Here is a 21,494-nt window from a genome sequence, read left to right as displayed (position 1 = left end):
GTTAATAACATTATGCTTTTAAAAGTGTCTTCAGTCAGTCCTCAGTAATAGATATGACAGAATGTGTACAAAGGAGGTCACAGGCTTGTTTGACTCTTGTGAGAGCATCACGGATGTGCTCAAAAACCTGAACTGGTAGATGCGTGAAGATAGATGCCATCTGTACCACTTACTTACAAAATTTCATGAACTATTACTAATCAAGTAATATTCCAGGAATATGTTACAGCTCCTTACATATTACTCCAATAGGCACTGCAAAAACAAAATTAGACCAATTACATAGGGACTTAAGCAAGTGTTGTCACATGCTCAATATGCAAATGGAATGAGAAGAAACCCCCATATGTGACAATATGAATGACCTCTGCCGAGAACATCAGAGTTCCTATTCACCTTTCAGTATTTTCCATATAACTGACTTTATCAAAGTACACAGTGTAGTATACAGTAATCAGTTACATAAGGTCATGGAAAACAAACAGCTGGTTTAAGAACTAAAATGCTTTCTTCATCATTTAAGAAAAACATATGTAATAGTGATTAGTTTCTAGGAGTTCGTAGGCTGAATAGAATTCATTGTATTTTAGCCAAATTTGTAAAGCTCTTATATTAGTGGTACTATAAGAGCTGAATGTGGTAACTTTGTGATTTTTGTTTAAGTTGTCATAGTTATTATTGACGGTAGCTAGTCTTGAGGAAGGCAAATCAAAGAAAGTGATTGTTTTTGGCATTGTGTGCCTACACATAGTATCTCATGTTGATTTTTCCATGTTTTCTCTAGCATATATTAAACAGTTAAACATGTACAGGCTGGACATTGCCATGCTGAGACACTGAAAGTAGTTTTTGCAGGATTCTCTGGATGTTAATACTAATAAACATCTGATTGCTTTCCTCTGCCATCTGAAAATATGTTTAACTCTTGGGGAATTACACCATAGCAATATTCCATAGTGCAGATAAGAATGAAACTACACAAACTAGCTTTCTGCACAAATAATTTGTGTGTCTTTCCCAAGAGAACTTTTGGTCTGTGATTTGTTCAAATTCTGTTTTCACATGGTTAATGCACAACTTAATTGCCTGACACCAGTGACTAGTTATTTGCATCATTTCTCTTTTGTTATCTAGTAAACTTTGTAAATTTTTCCAGTAGTTGTTAGTGTCATATTATCAGCATATAGTAAATTCTTATTTAATTATTATACGGAAAATCCAGGATGGAGTTATATTATGAAAAGGAAAATTGCCACTCGCCATATAGCGGAGATGCTGAGTCACAGGTAGGCACAACAAAAATACTGTCACACATAAGCTTTTGGCCAACAAGGCCTTTGTCAAAAATAGATCACACACACACACACACACACACACACACACTCATGCAAGTGCATCTCGCACACATGACTGCAGTCTATGGCAGCTGAAGGAGTGTGGCAACTCTCAACAGATATCCCGCCGTTGTGGTTTCACCTACGGTACGGCTATCTGTATCGTTGAGGCACGCAAGCCTTCCCACCAACGGCAAGGTCCATGGTTCATGCTATTGTCCTTTAAAGTGATTTAAATCCAAGTAAAACTCTCACTTCTTGGCTGTTTCGCATGAGTATAGCATTATTGCATGGGCTGGTGGTACTGGGCCTATTCGTAAAATATTTATTGAAGATATCTCATTTAGTGTAGGTATCATTATTTTTAATTGCTTTGCCCTTCAATAACATTGCAGGTTTATAAATGATTTATCTTTGGTGTTTAAAAAATACTCATCAATTGCATTATACTTTGCAATTCACAGTGGTTTTCGGAAAGTGGGTATAGTAGAAAGAGCTGTGCAGATATTAATAATAATAATAATAATAATAATAATAATAATAAAAATAAACCCCGTGGAGGCCCGGCAAAAGAATAGGCCTCCGGTATGTTCTGCCAGTTGTAAAAGGCGACGAAAAGAACAAATCACTAATAGGGCTAACCCCCTTTTAGTGTGATTAGTTGGTTCAGGACAGAACTAATGAAGCCTCGGACAACTGGTCAGGGATGATGCTTGAACCCTATGCCCGTTCACAATGGTAACAACACTGCTAGCCACATGGAAATGATTTAAATCCAAATAGAGGTGTTTTGCAGGATATGCTTCCTGCAACCACTCTAGAAGGAAAACAAAGACAGAGGATGAGATGGTCAGATGAAGTTAACTGATACCTCATATTCTGTTATTACCAAGCAACAAACTTAGGAACCAACACAACTGGATACAGGTCACAAGTATACACAACATTTATTACCAGATACCCAGAATTAAAATTTTTAACAGAACAACGACTAGCTGATCAGATCCGTGTAATAATAAAAAATAACACGATATCCCAGTCAGAATTAGAAAACAACAAACAAGAAGTACAACAAATACTGGAACAAAATAATGTGCAATCAGAAGAAGAAGAAAATACAGTAATGGACTCAAACATCCCAGAGCAAACAACACGCATCATCTAAACAATCAGAGGAAAACGAAATCTTAAGACAGCCACCAGAACAAGCAGAAATAAAACACAAAGTGACACACATGTTAGATATAGAAGAAAAATTTCATCTGACATATATAGAATACAAAGACACTAATACAGACATTAGACCATTCTTGCATAGACCGCCAAATAACCCACAAGTTGAAACAACAATAAAAACTATGAACATACACAACAAAATAAATGAAAATACAACTATGGAAGAGTTACAACTACTGGTTTATATAGGAGCACTCACTACACTAAATATTCACACTAGGCAGAGATCAGAACCAACCAACACACAGAAGAAACCCACAAAACCAGCATGGAAACACAGGCTACAGATCAGAATAGAAAACTAAGAAAAGACATCGGACAGCTAACACAATTTATAAGAAATGAAATATCAGACAAAAAATGAAAAAGGTTAGGTAAAATCTCACAACAAGAAGCGATAGAACAATTAGATGAAAAGAAGCAGAAATTACAAGCATTGGCCAAACAACTTAGAAGATACAAAAAAAGTGAAAATAGAAGGAAACAAAACCAGACATTCAACACAAACCAAAAGAAATACAGATACAGACAAAAAATAGGAATAGATAATACAAATATTAAAGAAGAACTAAAAGAAAAATATAGACAAAGACTAACAAAAATACTGAAAACAGAACTGACAGAAAGAAACAAGACAAAAGCTATAAATACTTATGCTATACCAATATTGACCTACTCATTTGGAAATGGAGTAACACAGACCTAGAAGCACTCAATACACTTACACGATAACAATGCCACAAATATAGAATACATCACATACATTCAGTAACAGAAAGATTCACATTAAGCAGAAAGGAAGGAGGAAGGGGATTTATCGACATTATGGACAGGTAGACAATTTAAGAAAATTCTTTATAGAACGAGCAGAAACTAGCAAAATACACAAAGCAATCAGTCATATAAATACATTGGCTACAACATTCCAATTTCATAACCACTTCTACAACCCTTTAGATCACATAACATCAACAGATACGAAGAAAGTAAATTGGAAAAAGAAAACACTACATGGCAAGCACCCGCATCATCTAACGCAGCCACACATCAATCAAGACGCATCCAACACATGGCTAAGAAAAGGCAATATATACAGTGAGATGGAAGGATTCATGATTGCAATACAGGATCAAACAATAAACACCAGATATTACAGCAAGCATATTATTAAAGATCCCAATACCACAACAGATAAATGCAGACTTTGCAAACAACAAATAGAAACAGTAGATCACATCACAAGCAGATGTACAATACTAGGAAATACAGAATACGCCAGAAGACATGACAATGTAGCAAAAATGATACATCAACAACTTGCCATACAACATAAACTAATAAAACAACAAGTTCCCACATACAAGTATGCACCACCAAATGTACTGAAGAATGATGAATACAAATTATACTGGAACAGAACCATTATAACAGATAAAACAACACCACATAACAAACCTGACATCATACTCACCAATAAAAAGAAGAAATTAACACAACTAATCGAAATATCCATACCCAATACAACAAATATACAGAAGAAAACAGGAGAAAAAATTGAAAAATACATCCAACTGGCTGAGGAAGTCAAGGATATATGGCATCAGGATAAAGTTGACATTATACCAATTATACTATCAACTACAGGAGTCATACCACATAGTATCCACCAGTACATCAACGCAATACAGCTACATCCAAACATATATGTACAACTACAGAAATCTGTAATTATTAATACATGTTCAATTACCTGAAAGTTCCTAAATGCAATGTAACATATACTGTACAGTTAAAAGGAAGTCACGCTTGATCAAGGTCCGCATCACTTTCCATTTTTAACCTGACTTAACATCTGAGAAATAAAGAAGTAATAATAATAATAATGATAATAATAATAATTCCATGCGACTTCACAGTCTGGTGCAAGTCTTTGAACTGGATACTACTTTGGTGACTTGTGTGTCCCTAACCTATGCCAGTAATCCTAGTGGGGAATGGGGCTATGATTTATCGAGGAACATGAACCACTTGTTGTTCCTGATGAATTTTCACATCATTGAGAGGTGATGGCTGTGTTAAAGGCAAACTCATATATTCTACAGTCTGAGCAGGATTCAATCCCATGATTTTTCTGTTTGTATGGATGTGCTTTACTACTGGACAACCAGGCCAGACACGTATGGAAGTGACGAAGAATCCTTTGGTGACAGCTGCTGGGTTGCATGTCTGACATACTTTATAGGACACAGATCCAGAGACCTTACTGACCAGTGCATGCAATCAGTAACTTCACTTCAAAAAAATTCATTCATCAGAACAGCATTATGTAGACAAGCATTAGACATGGGAATAGATAATCTAGCTGCACCTTAAAACATAGACATGTGATTGCAGTGCTTCATGTCTGTGTCTCTGGGCTACTACCAACAAGATGCCAAAGCTAAACAGACTCTTTCTTTTTGTTACCCGTGTGGGCATTGGACAACCTTTTTCCCCTTTGTAGACGAATTACATTTTATGCTCAATTTTATACCATCGAGTGATGTAAATTGCACCCACTGTTTTTTGAAATCATCCTTACATTCATTAATTAATCAGCAGCTTTTCTTACACATTCTGCAGGAAATGCATTGCCCAAAAATGAAAACACATAATTAACTGAATAAGTTGGTTTAGTTATTGATTTAGAAAGTAGTCATATTTAGAGGCAAGCCTTACTTTTTCCTTACCACAGGACCACAGTTGTACAAAAATCACCATTACATACTTAATTTTACTTTCATAAATTTAGATTATATCTTTCATTTTCACATATTTTTATTGTAATCAGTATCTTAGCTGTTGTACAGTCAAGTCATGATTCATTGCAGTGTGGATTTTATCATATTACTTCTCCACATGTGGAAACCATACGTACGCCAGCAAACACAACTCTTTTATCTTTTGAATCTTAGTTCTCCTCTATAGACAACAACTTACTCCTCACCAAACCCAGAATCCAAGCACACGCAAAAGCAAACATTCTGTTCAAAGTATACCACTCAGTACTAGAAGGGTTTATAATCTCTTTGAAATGTAATGTGAGTGTCACAATATTTATTGCTCCTTAGATTAATATTTCAAGAATTTATTTAATATTCACATAATAAACACATTGATGAGTGTCATTTAACCTCATGATTATGTCTATTATGATATTTGCTTTATTTGCTTTTACAATACTCACATGACAACTCTCCATGCCAGGACCCCCTCATGAAAAAAGTAGCCTCTTTCCACAATATTCTTGTGACTGTACCAACTATAACTTTTCCTCCAAACTTTTCATTTATTCTTTTCTGCACTACGCCTAACTTTTGGACACTGTGCTCTTTGTAATGTTTTGCTAAATATTTGAAGCTATTTGCATTAACACAGTACAGGAGGATAACATGAAACTTTTGCTGTTTTCTTGCTATGACAGGGCTCAAATGAATATAAACGACACAATGATCATTGAAGTAGAAGCAACTTTCTTGAACGCTGTATTCTGTTACTGAAAGAGAGGAAAACAATACCTATTATTTGTTGTTTGTAATTTCAAATGATAACTGTCATTTTTAAAAATATGAATTTTTGTTTGTATGGACAACTTTCCTTCTTTATTTAGTTAATTTTTTCTCTATTGCAGGGCATTTCGTGTAGGTTTCAACAGTCTCTGTGGCTATGCATCTGTTAATCATCTCCACTATCATGGTTATTACCTTAATTACTCCATGCTCCTGGAGCACATTGTAAGTTTGTCAGATTTATCTGTATTTGATTGATCAAAAAATTTCTGATTGTAATTTTTATTTAATCTTTGTGCATCAATATTTCATAAATTGTATAGGACACATACATTTCCTGTAGGCAGTTCCCAAGAGCATGTATCTGGACTGTACCTGCTTTCCATGCAGTAACAGATACTTTGATGTCATTGCTTTATCATTATCTCATAGCATTTATTACAGTCAGTTTACAATTATAAATACCACAGCACATGAAAGAACAACTGATACTTTTTTTTTTTTGCATATCTGTCTGTATGTAAATGCACTGTTTCCTTTGTCACATTTTCAAACAAATGATAAAAATTTTCTCGATCGTACCATCTTCAGTGAATAATTTACCTTTCATTTAAGTGGAATTGTGAACACACAAAATGTGGGCATCTGGTGGTCCGTAAATCCCTATGAGATGGTACAGTTGCAATGAGACTCACATTAATTGAATGTTTTTTATATCGTTTTATTGCAGAAAGTTTGTAGTCTTTCATTTTTCAATGAAGCATCTGTAACTGGTGTTTCATATCTTGATGGACTGGAGCTATGGCATTTTCCTCAGTGGAAGAAGATGGACCACTTAACTTTATTTGACAGCAAGGTGGTGTCTCAGTACAGGATTGAATAAATTATATAGTACCTGACTGCTGGCTTGGCCACAAAGGGCTGGATAATAGAGTTGGTTTTGCATGGCTTCCATGGTCACCTGATCTATGTCATGAAGTTTTACCTTTGGGGTGGAGAGGGAGGGTGTTCATAAAGGCTCATTTGTATGTGCCTCTGCTAACAGCTCATCAACCCAAATTAAAAAACAGGATTGAAGCAGTTGGTGCAACAGTTACCCAGCACACTGATCAAGGTATAGAAAGAACTCACCTATCGATGACTGTGTACCGTTTAGAATTCTTGAACACTTGTCAGATAAACTGTTTGACTTGCTCATTCATTTAATGTGCTATTTATAATTGTAAGTTGAATGTGATAAATGCTACAAAGCCTTAAAACCTCAATATTCATTTAGAAACTCCTGGTATATTTCATGGATTGTACTGCATCGTGTGCTTTGCATGGATTAGCTGCTTTACTATCTATGTCTAGCTTTTTGTTTAGTAAAAAACTTTATAATAAATGAAAAGCACCAGTTTGATCTATAATATTACTTTTATTGTTAACTGGTTTTCAGCTCACAAGGCCATCTTCAGAGATTTACTGAGTATTATCACCAAAGAAGTTAAATGTTAGCAGACAACATTGGAAGAGAAGTTGTCTGCTAACATTTAACTTCTTTGGTGATAATACTCAGTAAATGTCTGAAGACGGCCTTGTAAGCTGAAAACCGGTTAACAATAAAAGTAATATTGTAGAATAGACTGGTGCTGGTGGCTGAAAATTTTACGATATATTCTAAGATCCCAATCTCGAACAACCCTACAAATTGTCTGGATACCTTTACCCATTTCTGAGATACAGAGGTTCAAAGTTACCGTACTTATACTCGTAAAATATGCATGTAATTTCTGGTGTGAGATTGAGGTGTGAAATTAGTTTATTTCAATTTCACATAAATAAACTGTCAAAACTTAACTCACCCAAAAAGTTCTTTTCATGTGAGTGACATGCCCTGCTGTAGCAGGGAAAATAAGGAAACCGGTGGAAAAATGCTCCTATCAGAGCACAAAAAAGGCTAATACACTCCTGTTTTAAAAGACTCTCAGTGAAAAGTGGGGTACCAGCTGTCTCATTCTACCTTTTCCCCAAAATTTTGGCATGCGAACATATTCACGCTTTTTTATGCTGAGAGAGACAGTGGCTGCAGGGAAGAGATGGAAAAGTAATAAATACTGGAAGATAGTAGATAGTGGTAGAATTGTAGAAAGAACGAAGGAGGCAATGGCAGTGCGAGGGCAGGAGAGGGATGCAGTTGCAGTGAACGAACAATGCTAAGAAAGGAGTGAAAGGGAGAGTGCCATGGGAGAGGAGTAAAGAGAAGGAGAAAATGGAAATGGGTGAGAGCAGTAATAATGGGAGACAGAGTGTGTGACAATGACTATGAGGAAGACAGAGATAGTGGCAGTGAGAAGAGACAGTAGCAGTGGGAAGGAATGAATGAGATGGTAGCAATAAGGGAGTGGAAGAGGGAGGCTGTAACAGTGAGAGCAGACGTTAGTAGTTGGACAAAATGAAGGAGGTTGTGGCTGTGAGACAGGAGACAGTGACAGTTAGAGACAAACAAAGTGCCAAAGACAAACATATTGGGCTGAATGAATGAGTGAGAATGGGCAAATGGGAGTGGACAGGTGTGAATGACTTACTACAATGGACTAGTGGGTGTGGATGAGCTACAGTTAGGGGAGCTTGGGGAAATTAGATGTGAGTTGCATGTTGAAAATAACATGAATATTCTCACATGCCAAAATTTTTGGAAAAAATTTTAAAGGTGCTGAGGAAGGTAGAATGAGGCAGCTAGTACGCCACTTTTCAGTCAAAGTCTTTTGAGACAGGAGGATATTAGCCTGTTTTGTGCCCCAATATGAGGATTTTTCACTGGCAAATTGAAGATTAATTTATTGTGCAGAGTGCACCTTTCCAAAGCTTTAGTGAGTGAGTTTTCCTTAGGTTGAGCCATAAGCAGCGTTGTAATTGCTACAATTACCTCTTGCAAGTGTTAACTGTTTTCCACACCTGTGGTGCACTATGCGCCGATGGAGACATACACTGCATGCATGGAGAAAGAAACAGTGTTTATAGGTGGCCAATGGAATTACTACTGACATATCCTGTTGCTGAAGGTGTGGTTGTTTATGAGGTTTTCTGGGCCATAGAGCCGGTGTGGGCCATGCCCTCATCACCAATGCTGGCGAACTGACTGCAATGGCTTCTTCCATCTTAAACAAACTCTGCCCTGTGTGAGCAGGGTTCCTCATTCTGAGTCGGGGTAAACCACACTATAACATCCCTGGTTAGAGAGTCTGCGTAGTTCTCACAGCATGAAAATTTAAGATTATAATTCATATTTAATCCATGTAGGTGTTCTCATAATAAAGTAAATATTCTAGACAGAACAAGTTGTACCAGATTCATTAACAGTTCCAATTTCTGTATTAAGTGATACAGTTCAGGATTCCATAATGAGAGCATTGTCTTTTGTCTTTCAAAGTCAGAAACTTGACAGGCTGAGAAATATAACTGTAGTTGTCAGTAGTAAGGATCCTGTTCTTCATGATGTTCATTAAATAGTGGAAAAGATGTAAACACAGATGGTGCTTGAAACGTTCCTGCTACATTTGCTAATGCTTTCACTACCTGTAATATAGCTGCTGTTAGCTGCTGATAACTCTGCATAGTTTATGTTAGTAGTTGTTGTAAGTGCCCATGGTTGAAAGACAAACACTTTCACCTAATTGCAAAAGTATTCAAGGTTTAGTTTGAATGCACCATGGGCCCAGAGTCTTCTCCAGTTTTGTAAAATCATGTTACACACAAGCTACTGGTTACTTACCTTGGCTTATTTCCAACAAGTTACAGGGGCAGCTAAGTAAGGTAACATAGTTGCCAAGAAGAGTGTGAAAAGTTTAAGAGACAACAATTTGTACGAAGAAGGGACAGAGGTAAGGCTTCAACTTTTTGTCTCACTTGACAAAGAAACAGCTAAATATGTGTGTGAAAATTCTGAATGGGAATAAAAGATCACACTTGGGAAATATATTTACAAAAAATAAGCTTTGAATATTACATGTCCCTTCGATCAGGAAGCAAATAAAGAATTGGAACAGTTGAACTGGATGCATGGGCTACTTTAAACAAAAGAAAGGTGAATGTGATAGAGAGTAGTAGAAATGAGAATAACAACTGGGAATTATCCTGAGTGGCAGGCTGCACCATATGAAATGATAGCAGTTATTTTTCAAAATCTGCTATGAGAAAGTGGCTGGCATTCAAAAATAGAAATGACGAAAAAGAGTGCTACATACAAAATGAGGCAGGAAGGTTTTCTAATGTATGTGGCCACAAAAGAAAACAGGTTCAGTTGAAAACTTTTCTGACAGAATCTTCTGGCTAATAACCCAAGATGCTTTAACCCTACTCAGGTCAGTTCGTGAGCAATTATCGAGTAAAAAACTAGCAAAGTAGCCACTACTGAAAGAGTATGTGCATTGGGTCAAAGTCCTTTTAAAAAATCCTGTAATCAAATGTGTGGAAACAAATACCTGTTGAGATATGGGCCATTTTTCTTGGGGTGTGGGCTATCTTCTTGTTGATAACCCATGCCCATGTGTTACTGGCTGCTTTTGTCTTCATGCTCAGTCCTCTGACTTGCTGCAGCACTTACAACTACCCTCTGCATCAGCCATTTCGTAATTGTTTTGAGATTATGCTGGTATATGAATAAGATTACAGATTCGATGGAGAGTGAACACTACAAATAAAACAGTGAAACAGTGTCATATTATTCTATGCGGGAACAATACAGGAATTGTATTCTGCTACAGTTTAAGGATGAGTTTAATCAACAGGCACATGTCATGTAGATAGGATAATATCCTCGATGGCACGTTCTGTATGAAAAATGGATTGGCTGAGGAGTCCCAGTGGCATTTCCATATTTTTCTGGCTATTGTGTATTCCACATGAATTGACAATTTGCACAAGTCACATATTGTGTACCCCATGCATGTAACCAAACTCAAGGGCAGTGAAGTGTGTTTGCTCGAGTGTGATTCTTTGAGAAAGAGGACTTAAGGATGTATAAGAATAATTGATAACCACAGTGAGTCCATCCTAATTTTTGTCAACACACAGATGGTTATCCTAAGACAGAATGGCCCATATCATAATAAGAATATTGTTTGTATACATGTAATTATTGGAGTGTTTTCTAATTTTTGCCAGAACCGCCTCCTGTAACAATATGGGATTTTCTTTTTTAATTATGTGTATGCATGTTTGTTTATATTATTTTCTGTGGTAAACGTTGAACACCATACTGTGTCAGACAACACTAGTAGTACCATATCACCACGAGCAGCTGACTTTGGAAGCTTGTACTAAATGACTTTACAGAAACGTTGCTGTACATGTTGTGATAACCAAATTATTTCTGTCACAGACACACAAATGTCTTTATTGCTTTACACTGTGCAGTGACTTACAGATATAATTTACTCATGCCAGTTGAACTTGCTGATAATATCAAGGGTCGATTTTGTGAACGCAAATAACAGAAAACCAAGTTTTTTATGTAAAACTTAATGAAAAGAATAAGGGATGGAAGTTAGGAGATGGCATGGATAGTTTCACAGTCAACCAAATTGTGTAATAAATATGAGAGAAGGATAATTAATGAAAGCAAACAATTAATACTGAAAGCAAGCTTGTTTCATAAACACAGTGCAAGTCACAAACAGAGCTGAAGTGCCATCTGAATGGTGACCATGGCTGCCAACTATTATGGACTGAATGCTATGGATTTTGTACCTTAATTATGGTGGTATGGAAAGTGACTAAAATTGTGGAAATAGACATTTTCAATTTGCTGTTTTAAACAATTGAAAACGGTACTGTTTACATTTCAGTACTCATATGCTACTAAAATACTTTGTAGATTGTAATGATCTCCTTCCCGAGTACATAGTAAATCTGTCTATGAATGATTTTGTCACCACATCTTATTAAGATAGAGGGTGCTGAGTGAGGATGAAAATTTTTCATTCTGTGCATTTCAGCTTTAAGGACAGGAATAATACTGCTTTCGAATCATATGACATCACAAGGTTCAAGGCGTTCATCTGTAAGCTGTTCAAGGTGCCAACAGTCACAGGTTTACTTACTGTTTTAATTGTAGTAGGAATGAAAATTAAAAAGTTAAAGTGAAAAATGATCGCAATAAAAAAGTAAGTACTGTAAAAGAAGGCCTAATTACTGCAGCAATTTCATATTGTAATATTGTGGAACACCACAGAGTTAATATAACAATGGCTGGTGATGTAACAACAAAAATAGAACTGGATAGAAATATAGGAAACCTTATGGTATAGAATGGCCGTGTTTGGTAAAATCTAATAAGCCAGACCAACATATGTTTTGCACATTGTGTTCAAGAGAGTTCTATAAAGCATGCTGGTCATGATGATTTTAGTTTTCATGTTTTGTGTAAAGTATATGTACACCTAACAAACCTCAAGTCTTCAAACACATCATTGTCATCATTTGGAATAAAACTGATGAGGAAGACTAACATCAACACTGAAATACTTTTTTAGTTCATTAATTGTCTGCCAATTTCTTGTGGAGCCCATACATCACAGCTGTTCAAAAAAGTTTTCTGATTCTCAGATTGTTGAAGAACACATTTATGGTAGAACTAAAACAACTACAGTTATAAATTCTTTGTCATCTGGAACATAAAATAAAACAGTAGAATATTTAAAAGTAAACCCCTTTTCTTTTCTGCTCTACATCATACTTAACAAGCCACCTAAGAGGGTGTTTCTGGGACCACTAACTGATACTCCCTACCCTGATCCACTTGCAAATGGTGTGTGGTAAGGCTTTGTATTAGCTGAAATTTCTCAAATTTTCTCATTGTATTGATTACTCGAAACGTATTTGGGAGGAAATAATATGTTGTCTCACTCTTCCTGGAAAGTGCCCTATCAAAATTTCAGTAGTAAATCTCTTCGTGATGCACAATGCCTCTCTTGCAACCAATGATAGCACAAATATTAAAGATATCTTCATGTTACTTTCATGTTAAAGAGGGAAAGATGTGCACCACAATTCTATCCTTCGTGTAATCAAGTTTAAACACTGGTGAAGAGATTTTTAAACTATTGAGTCATGAGCTTCTAAGAAAAGGAATTCTATAGAAAAATTGTACTTCATTTGCACATGATAATGCAAATACAATGGTGGGGACATATTAAAGGAGTTGCTGCTTTTTGGAAGAAAGTTCAACCACACACATGAATAAAAGCTTGTTCAGTTAGCTGCAAAAACAGGTGCAAAAATTCTCAAATATTTCAGTGCTGAAGAATTTGTTATGGACATTTGCTACTCCCTCCAAAAACGTTCAAAAAACTGTCTATGTTTAAAATTTATTAAAATATACATGGCACTAAACCCCATAAACTACTGATGCATATTGTTGCAAAATGGCTGTATTTCCATTAGTCAAGAGAAAGAATAACTGAACAGTGGTAAAATATGATAAAAGTTTTCAGTGAGAAAGCTTCAAAAAGCATAAATAGCTCTCACTTAAGTAGAGTACACCCTATTCTAAGTGATCCAGTTAGTAAACTATATCTTATTTCCTGGAATAATAGTCTTTTGATACTTACGAAAGCAAATGTATTCCTCCTTATTTACCAAAACAAATGTATTCCTCCAGAAAGAAGAGCCAGTAATTCATAAACTTCATAGCACTCAAAATACCTTATTTTCAGATTTGATTGTGAGATTTATCAAACATCAAACCTCCTGCAGTAGCTATTTCTGGTTGTCTGAAGGAACTGAAGTTCCAGAAAAATAAATATCACAAAGGGGATGAAGATTTTGTCATTGTTGTAGACACTAGAAGCTACATTCATCATACCAAGCTTCAAAAATCTGTTGTTAGAAAATTTTATGAAGATATCAGAAGTTGCTTTTGTCAGCTCATATAGTTACATCCAACAAAAGATTCCATTAGATGACAACTTCTTAAAAAATATAGATGTTGTAAGTATTGGATCTAGGAAAAGTTAAACCTTTTTCTTCAATTGTAAAGCTGAGTGAGCTCTTTCCTTACACCCTGAGTGAATATGGAAAGAACAGTAGAATTGGAATTTTCTAGATACTGGTGTGATGGCTTTTCAACAGCAGAAGAGAGGATGATACTCATCTTGTGGTGTTGCAGTTTTTCTTGTTTCCATGCTTCCTAAGAAAATGGGATGAGGAATTCCGTTTTATGCAAGGCGCCTTTGAAGTCTTGTTTTACCCAGACATGTTTCAGTGCTTTTTGTCCTGTCTTCAAGAGGTTACTTTATTTCCTTTCTGTAAAATTGTTATTACATATTATCATTTAGAAAATATTTCACAAAAAATATTTATATTTGTGAATGAGGTGATTGTTATCAAATATTATACATGGTTTGTTCACGGCTCACAGTTGAGATATGTATTAGTGGGCTGATGCACTATATATTGTTTATTACAATATGGCTAAAGTTGTGGTTTTTTAACTTATTTCAAAAAAGGATGGGTTTATGCATTAGCTTGTATATCTTACATGAAGCTACTGAATGCTTATGTTGGTAGCTGTGAGTCTACTACACAATCTACAACTTGTCATCTGCAAACAGCAAAATGTAATTTTTATCTTTGTTTATTATGTATTTCCGAACAAAAATGAATATGTATTGCATTTTTTTTCCTGTAACTTACAGATAATATTTCTGCTATGTTTGTTGTGGGAATGTTTCCTTGCAGTTGGATGTTTTGTATGTTTTCATTTCTTGTTTTTTCTGTTAAGTCACATGAGTTCTTTAGACTTTTGTTTTCAGTGTATTTTATATTGTCTGTAGAGAGAGAGAGAGAGAGAGAGAGAGAGAGAGAGAGAATGTGTGTGGGTGTGGGTGCGCGCGCGTGCGTGTGCGTGTTTGGCTAAGCAGTACATTGGTGCTTTGGTAAAGTTTATCAATGGACATATAGGAATTCCAGGTTTGTGAACTTAGGCAATGATTTTAAAGGGGGGTGGTATTTTTCTGGATCTTTCTTTTAATGTGTGTGTCTGTAAAAAATTTTTGTGTGGTTTTCAGAGTTTTCTGGAAGTTTGTTTGTTATTGGTTTGTTGGATCACTTGTTAATTCTGTGATGTTGTTGCTTTGTAAGAATTCTATTGTTTTGTCAATGTATTCCTGTTCTTTTATGACTATGATTGAATTTCCCTTGTCAGATGTTGTGATAATGGCATTTTCTTTCATTAATTTTTTTCTGTAGTTTTCTGTAGGTTTTTTATTCAGTTGTCATTCTGTTTTCTTTTATAGTGGTTTTGTTCTATTTGATCATGTTTCTTATTTCCTCAGCAACTAGTCTCTTGTTAGATTTGCATTGAATTCAGGTGTGTTTAGTTTTTCTTGTTGCTTTATGATGTGTCTTGTTCCTGTTATGATATTCTCTATTGTCCTGTGTGACACAATTGTGTTTATGCCATGTTTTGGACCCTTTTCAAGCAGGCTGCTCTCTTGTTCAGGCAATTTTGTGTCTGTTAGATTAATCACTGTTTTGTGAAAAGTGTATTTGTTGTATTGGTGATGTTTCTGTGATTTATCATTTTGGTGAGTTTCTTTTGTTGTATTGTATGTTTTCTTTCAATTTGGTATCTATGTATGTTCTAACTGTGTGCATTAATTCATCCAAAAATGGTGAATGTTTGTGATTTGCTAGTTCTACATGAAATCTGTTCTTAAGTTTGGCAACTGTGGATTAGTGTTCCTATTCATATATAATAATTATTATTTTGGTTAACAAACAGGTTCTGGGATTTCTAACAAATCTGAAATATAGAATTAAAAATACAAACATGAGAACAGAATTGAATCTCTGATTTGCCTGCCAGTGACATTATGCTGGACATCATGTTGTAGCAGTACAAAATCATTTTGTTTCAATAGATCCTGTAGCAATAATAAAGAAAAAGTATTCTTTTAGTTTGTAAAACCATTAGGCTAAATGTAAAATCATTATTTGTTATTCTGTAGTCATTGTAACAACTTATTCATACATTATTTAAAATAAAAAGCCTAATTAAGTTTTGAAATTGTGTTTATTCATATTGTCAATGCTAAATTAGTCTGTGCAGCATTTGAGTGGCCCATGTTTCATACTGGTCAACTATCCGGCGAAAGGATTTGTCTTTCAGCTGCCATCAGATAAACGTCCAGAAACCTTAGCAAGGTAAGCTTATTTCTTGCTAACTTATTATGAATATATAGCTCAGTGGAAACCTTTCACTTTCATACAGTGTAGAGCTATAATACTCTGACATATTACTGTATATACAATGGGAAGGCAGTTGCATGTAATCAGGATCAAAGCAGGTTTTTTTTAAAGTTGTTTCCATTCATAATTTGATTTTTGTTAATCTTCCTGCATCTTCAAGCTACCTTCTGATTTGTGGCAAATGATACTACATGAATGGTTCATTACTGTAAGCAAGCTCCTGTATGAGCTGAATTTGTCTGGTTTTATCATTATGCTTATTTTCAAGACATATGTGAGAGGAACCAGTATGCCACTTGACTCTTTTTGGAATGTACACACTCAGAATTTTGAAACTTTATCTCTCCACACATAGATCTCTTTTGTATTGTCTGCCAATAAAGCTGGAATATATTATATCTCCGCAATGCTCTCATACTTTCAAATGTGTGACAAAACATCCTGCTCTTCTTTGGATATTTTGTGTTTTCTTCTCTTTCTCCTCTCCCTGATTAGCAGTGCACAAGGATCTGACAAGTGGTTTGTAAGTTAACTCTTCGTAGGTGAATTATAAAAATTATGGAAGCAGTAAAAGTAAAAACTAAGTGTACAATTAGTGTGTTGAGTCACTGACAGGCAAGTAAATAAGACTGAGAACATTGCTAAACTTTTGGACAAATCATTCTGCAGAGGTAACAGAATACATGTACATACACATATGTACCTGCATGGCTACATTTTGCTGGCTGTACAATGCGCAATGAGATGGAGGAGTGGATTGGGAGGGGGAGATAGAACCAAGATAGAGGGAGACTGTGGAATGGAGGGTATGGATGTAGGACTAGTGAAGTTACAGTCGTAGAGCAGGGGAAAAGGCAGATCTGAGGTTGGGGTTAGCAGTGGTTGAGGCCTGAATGTTTACAGGATTGAAGGATTCTTGCAAGAATGACTATTGTTTGCATAATTCAGGGAAGCTGGTGTTGGTGGTGGGAAGGATCCAGATGGCACAGATTGTGAAGCACCCAATGAAATCAAGCACATTGTGCTTGGCACCTTGTCTCGCCACTGATTGGTGAACTCTGCTTGCAGCCAAAGTTTGACTGTGACAATTCATTTGCACTTTCTTAGAATTCACAGCTTTGCTTTCCCAAGGCTCTGCAATATCATTTCATTCAAGAATGTTATCCCTACATGGTATACAGGGGAGAACTTCTGTGAAGTTTGGGATGTAGAAGGAGTAGCGTTGGCAAATGTCGAGCTGTGAGGGTGGATTGTGATTTGTGTTTGGATAGCTCATTTGATAGAGCACTTGCCCATGAAAGGCAAGGGTCTCAGATCTGAGTCCTGGTCCAGCACACTGTTGTAATCTGGTAGGAAATTTCACATCAATATACACTCTGCTGCAGAGTGAAGATTCTTCTCTAGGCTGTGGCTAAGCATTTCCCCACAATAATCTGTCAGGAAGTTTCACGTATGTTACAGTTTCATATTGGATATGCCAGTCTTAGCAGTGCATCTTTGAAATTCTTTGATGTCTACTGTCTTGTCTATTTGATAAGGACTCCAAAAATTTGAATAGAACTCTAGAATAGGTGACACTAGTGTCCTGAATATGAGTTATCAAAGAAATTTGTGACTCAATCCAGAATCCATCCAACTAATATAAATCTTCTATCCACTTTCCCTGCACTTTCTATCCACTTTTCCTCACTTTTCCTTGTTTCATAATTTGACTTTCTTGTAAATATTTCAAGAACACTGCAAACTCCAGAAGTGTGATGATCTCCTTCCCAGTTCCTACTGTTTTTTGTTTCTACAATAATTTGTCCCTTTTTTTCCCCATACTAATTCAACTGCATTTCATTTCATAGTCATTTTTCCTTCACTTCTGAATGATACTGTTCATTTTTCAGTTCCAGGTTTGTTTGTTGGTAGCATGTTAGTGTTGATTTTTGTCTTGTACTGTGTTCTGTCCCTGTTTTGCATACTGTCCTAAATTATTTTCTTGTGATATGTTTAAATGCTTCCATTTTCTTCAACCTTTTTTACTCCATACTTCAAAAGACAAGGCTTTTGTATAAGTGTTTATCTGTATGTTAGCTGATGTGTGATAAGTAATAGTTTTTATTTTCATTTAGTTGACACTGTAATTGATGACGGTTTGTGCTCTAACCCAAGAACACTGTACTTTATTGCTTGACCAGTACACACACATGGAAGACAAGGTACAGTACAGTTAGCTGTGTACAACAGGCCAGCAGAGCCTTGTGATCTGGCCTATACAGACATTAGTTCCGACAGGGGATGCAGCCAGCATGCTGTGCACGTAACTGCTGTTGTATTAGCAGTCCGGGTGGCCTGTAGTGGCCGAATCGAGCACAAATGTCACACGTGAACTGTGTGGTGGTGCAAACATTAAATTGGCAATTACAGAACTCCTCTTCCTTTGCAAAGAAGTGAACACTGTGCTCACGTCCATTTATTCAGTGTTTGACAAAGATTATTAAGTCGTGCAACACGGCTACGACTGGTGTGTAGTGTCGGAAGTGGCACGAGCACGGACAGGTGCAGTGCCCGCCTCCCTGTGAGAGGCCGTGTAGTAGGACAGGTGATGCTGGTGGTGCTGCCATTGCCACGTCCAATTCCACCCCCAGGGAAGGAAGTTGTGGCATAGATGGCAGAACAGGTGGCCCCAGCTGCAACGGAGGTGTCAGTGGCAGAGACGTTGGCTGCGACACAGTGGGAGCCGGGGTTCTGCCGTGGCCCCTGACAGCTGGAGGAGGTACCCACGTCAGAGGAAACAGTTGTGAAAACAGTGGCAGTGGAGACGGGGAAGGCGAGGGCACTGGCCGCAATGTAGGAGACGGTCGGGCAGACGGAGGATGTGGGGACGGCAGAGGCGTGCCTGTTGCGCAGCCACCCACACGAGCCTCCCTCATCCATTTGGTTGACACAGAGGGCAAATCCGTGAGCCTAAAAAGATGTGCCAGGCCAGAAGCATTGCGACACTGGTGCTGGCAGATGGCCTGGCATTGGCTGAAGTAGATGTAGCAGAGTCTGGTGCTGACTGTGCGAAAACTCTGCCAGGCTCTTATCGCCAACAGGGGTGAACCTGTAAGAACTGAGGAACTGCACATTTGAAACTTATTTTTTCATCCGAGTCTTAAATGTTCGTACTAGTCATTCTGCTTCCCCATTTGATTGAGGGTGGAAAGGAGGAACTGTGACGTGGTGAACAGGTGAACACCAGGTTCTTTTTTTTACAAAATATCTCCAGGTTCCTGAGATATGAATTAGGCATCACTGTCTGTAACTAATGTATATATAAGACCTACCATAGCAAACAACCAAACACACTTGTGTGCGAGTGCTTTCGTATGTGACACACGTTAGTTGTTCACATATTATAAACTCATAATCTCACACTGAAATGCAGACACGCCCACAAACAAGGAACTGGTGTCCTCAGTAGCTAACAACAGTACTCCATTGCAAACAGAGGGACAATTTTGTGATGCGAAATAATTTCTCAGAGAATCAGAGGCACAGCCCAGAAGTTTGTCTAGCCAGTGTTGGACAAAAGAAACAACTTAATTTAACACAGGATCTGCAGCTGCAATTTTAGTGCTAGTAATAGGAAAATCATCAACAATGTTTTGAGCTTTCATGTTTAAATGAAAACAAAGTAATTCCACCTTATCACACTCTTCATCTGGACTAGTTGACAAATACAACAAGGCATCACCAATGGCATATTGCACCACAGGCCAAAAATGTAACTCATAATTGTATCGTCACAGAAAAGAGCCCACTGTGGTAAGTGACAAGCAGTTTTGTCTACCAAAGACGCCAGAGGGCTAAAAAGAGAGGCTAGTTCCGTGCTTAGGTGGAACTTAGACTCATATAGAAAGACACAAAATCCACAACAAAAAAAAAAGGCCTTGCACAAATTTACATTGTTTCCCCAAATACCTGGAAATATTGCCAAAGGCATTTTTCACAAGCACCCCAGTGTTCTGCTGCAGTGCCATATGCAGGGAATGGCAGCAGGTATGTTGTTGATGGAACTGCAGGTTGTGCCAATGTGTTAGAAGTAGCTACTGTCAGCGTCTGCTGTTGCTCAAGAAGAGATTAAGCACTGCCTCTGTGGAAATTAAACTCAAAGGACCAGTGACTGAAGTGGAATACATGGAGTTGAACACTGTACTCATTGCCAGAAAAGTGTTCTAACCCAAGAACACTGTAATTTATTACTCGGATAGTGCACACAAGAGGAAGGCAAAGTACAATGCAATTAGCAACACACAAATGGCCGGCAGAGGCCGGGTGGCCTCTAGTGGCCAAATCAACCACGAACTTCACCTGCGAACTATGAAGTGGTGCACACACAAATCTGGTGGTTACAGCAGTTTGTGTGTTCAGTAATAATGAGGAGCATTAGTTCTGCTTAAAACATTTGGGAGTGTGTTTCATGTACATGAACTGTGTGTGAAATAGAAAACATTTATTATCTATTTTATTATCTTACTTTTACTATTTATTTTTTGTGAAGTATGTGCTGGATTGTTTCTTTTTTCACTGAGAAAACACAGTAAGACAAATGAACTATATGTTAATCTTCCTGTTCATAAATTAGTTTTATATTATTTAATTTGTTGATAATCTTGATTGAAAGATTATTGTGTCTTTATTTCCCATTTCACAGGGATGTATTCAAGCTAACAAATTTTCTAGTATGCAACAATGTAGCACACAATATATATATAACCAGAGGAACTCATTTTTCCTCATCGCATACAAACTCTAAAATTTGCAACACAGTCCGTGTTTATGTGTGGGCGAGGAAATCTTCTTCAGGTCTGTATTAACTGTTTTTCCATTTTTGCTTTTATTGGTTCTCTATTTTCGTACAAAAAGAAGCTTGACAGAAAAAGAAACACTAGAATCTGTAAATGTCAACAAAAAATATTGCAGTGTAAATACATATCAAACAATGTATTTGAAATTTAAGAAACACAAGGTATCATTTTGGGTACAGAAATTTGATTTTTCCCTTTCTAACTATTCTGGATTAATAATAGAAGTAAAAAATGGACTGATACTTACCATAAAGATGACACGTTAAGTTGCAGATAGGCACAATTAAAAGAAACTTACAAATTAA

At 36.7% G+C, this 21,494-nt stretch overlaps 1 protein-coding gene across 3 annotated transcripts in view; it reads left to right on the top strand.

Moving 5' to 3' along the window:
* Positions 1-21,494, top strand: part of LOC126203686 (GDP-D-glucose phosphorylase 1) — an 89,082-nt gene that overhangs the window by 21,353 nt on the left and 46,235 nt on the right. For 2 of the 3 annotated variants that reach the window (XM_049938054.1, XM_049938053.1), the window contains exons 3-5: positions 6,241-6,343; positions 16,203-16,306; positions 21,036-21,187. In XM_049938054.1, coding sequence (XP_049794011.1) covers positions 6,241-6,343; positions 16,203-16,306; positions 21,036-21,187 — 359 coding nt within the window. The remainder of the gene's footprint in view (positions 1-6,240; positions 6,344-16,202; positions 16,307-21,035; positions 21,188-21,494) is intronic. The other variant, XM_049938055.1, reaches the window with a different exon arrangement.

Source organism: Schistocerca nitens, chromosome 9, assembly GCF_023898315.1.
Source record: "Schistocerca nitens isolate TAMUIC-IGC-003100 chromosome 9, iqSchNite1.1, whole genome shotgun sequence".
Taxonomy (NCBI): Eukaryota; Metazoa; Arthropoda; class Insecta; order Orthoptera; family Acrididae; genus Schistocerca; species Schistocerca nitens.
The sequence above is the reverse complement of the archived record's forward strand: the minus strand, read 5'-3'. Positions and strand labels throughout refer to the sequence as shown.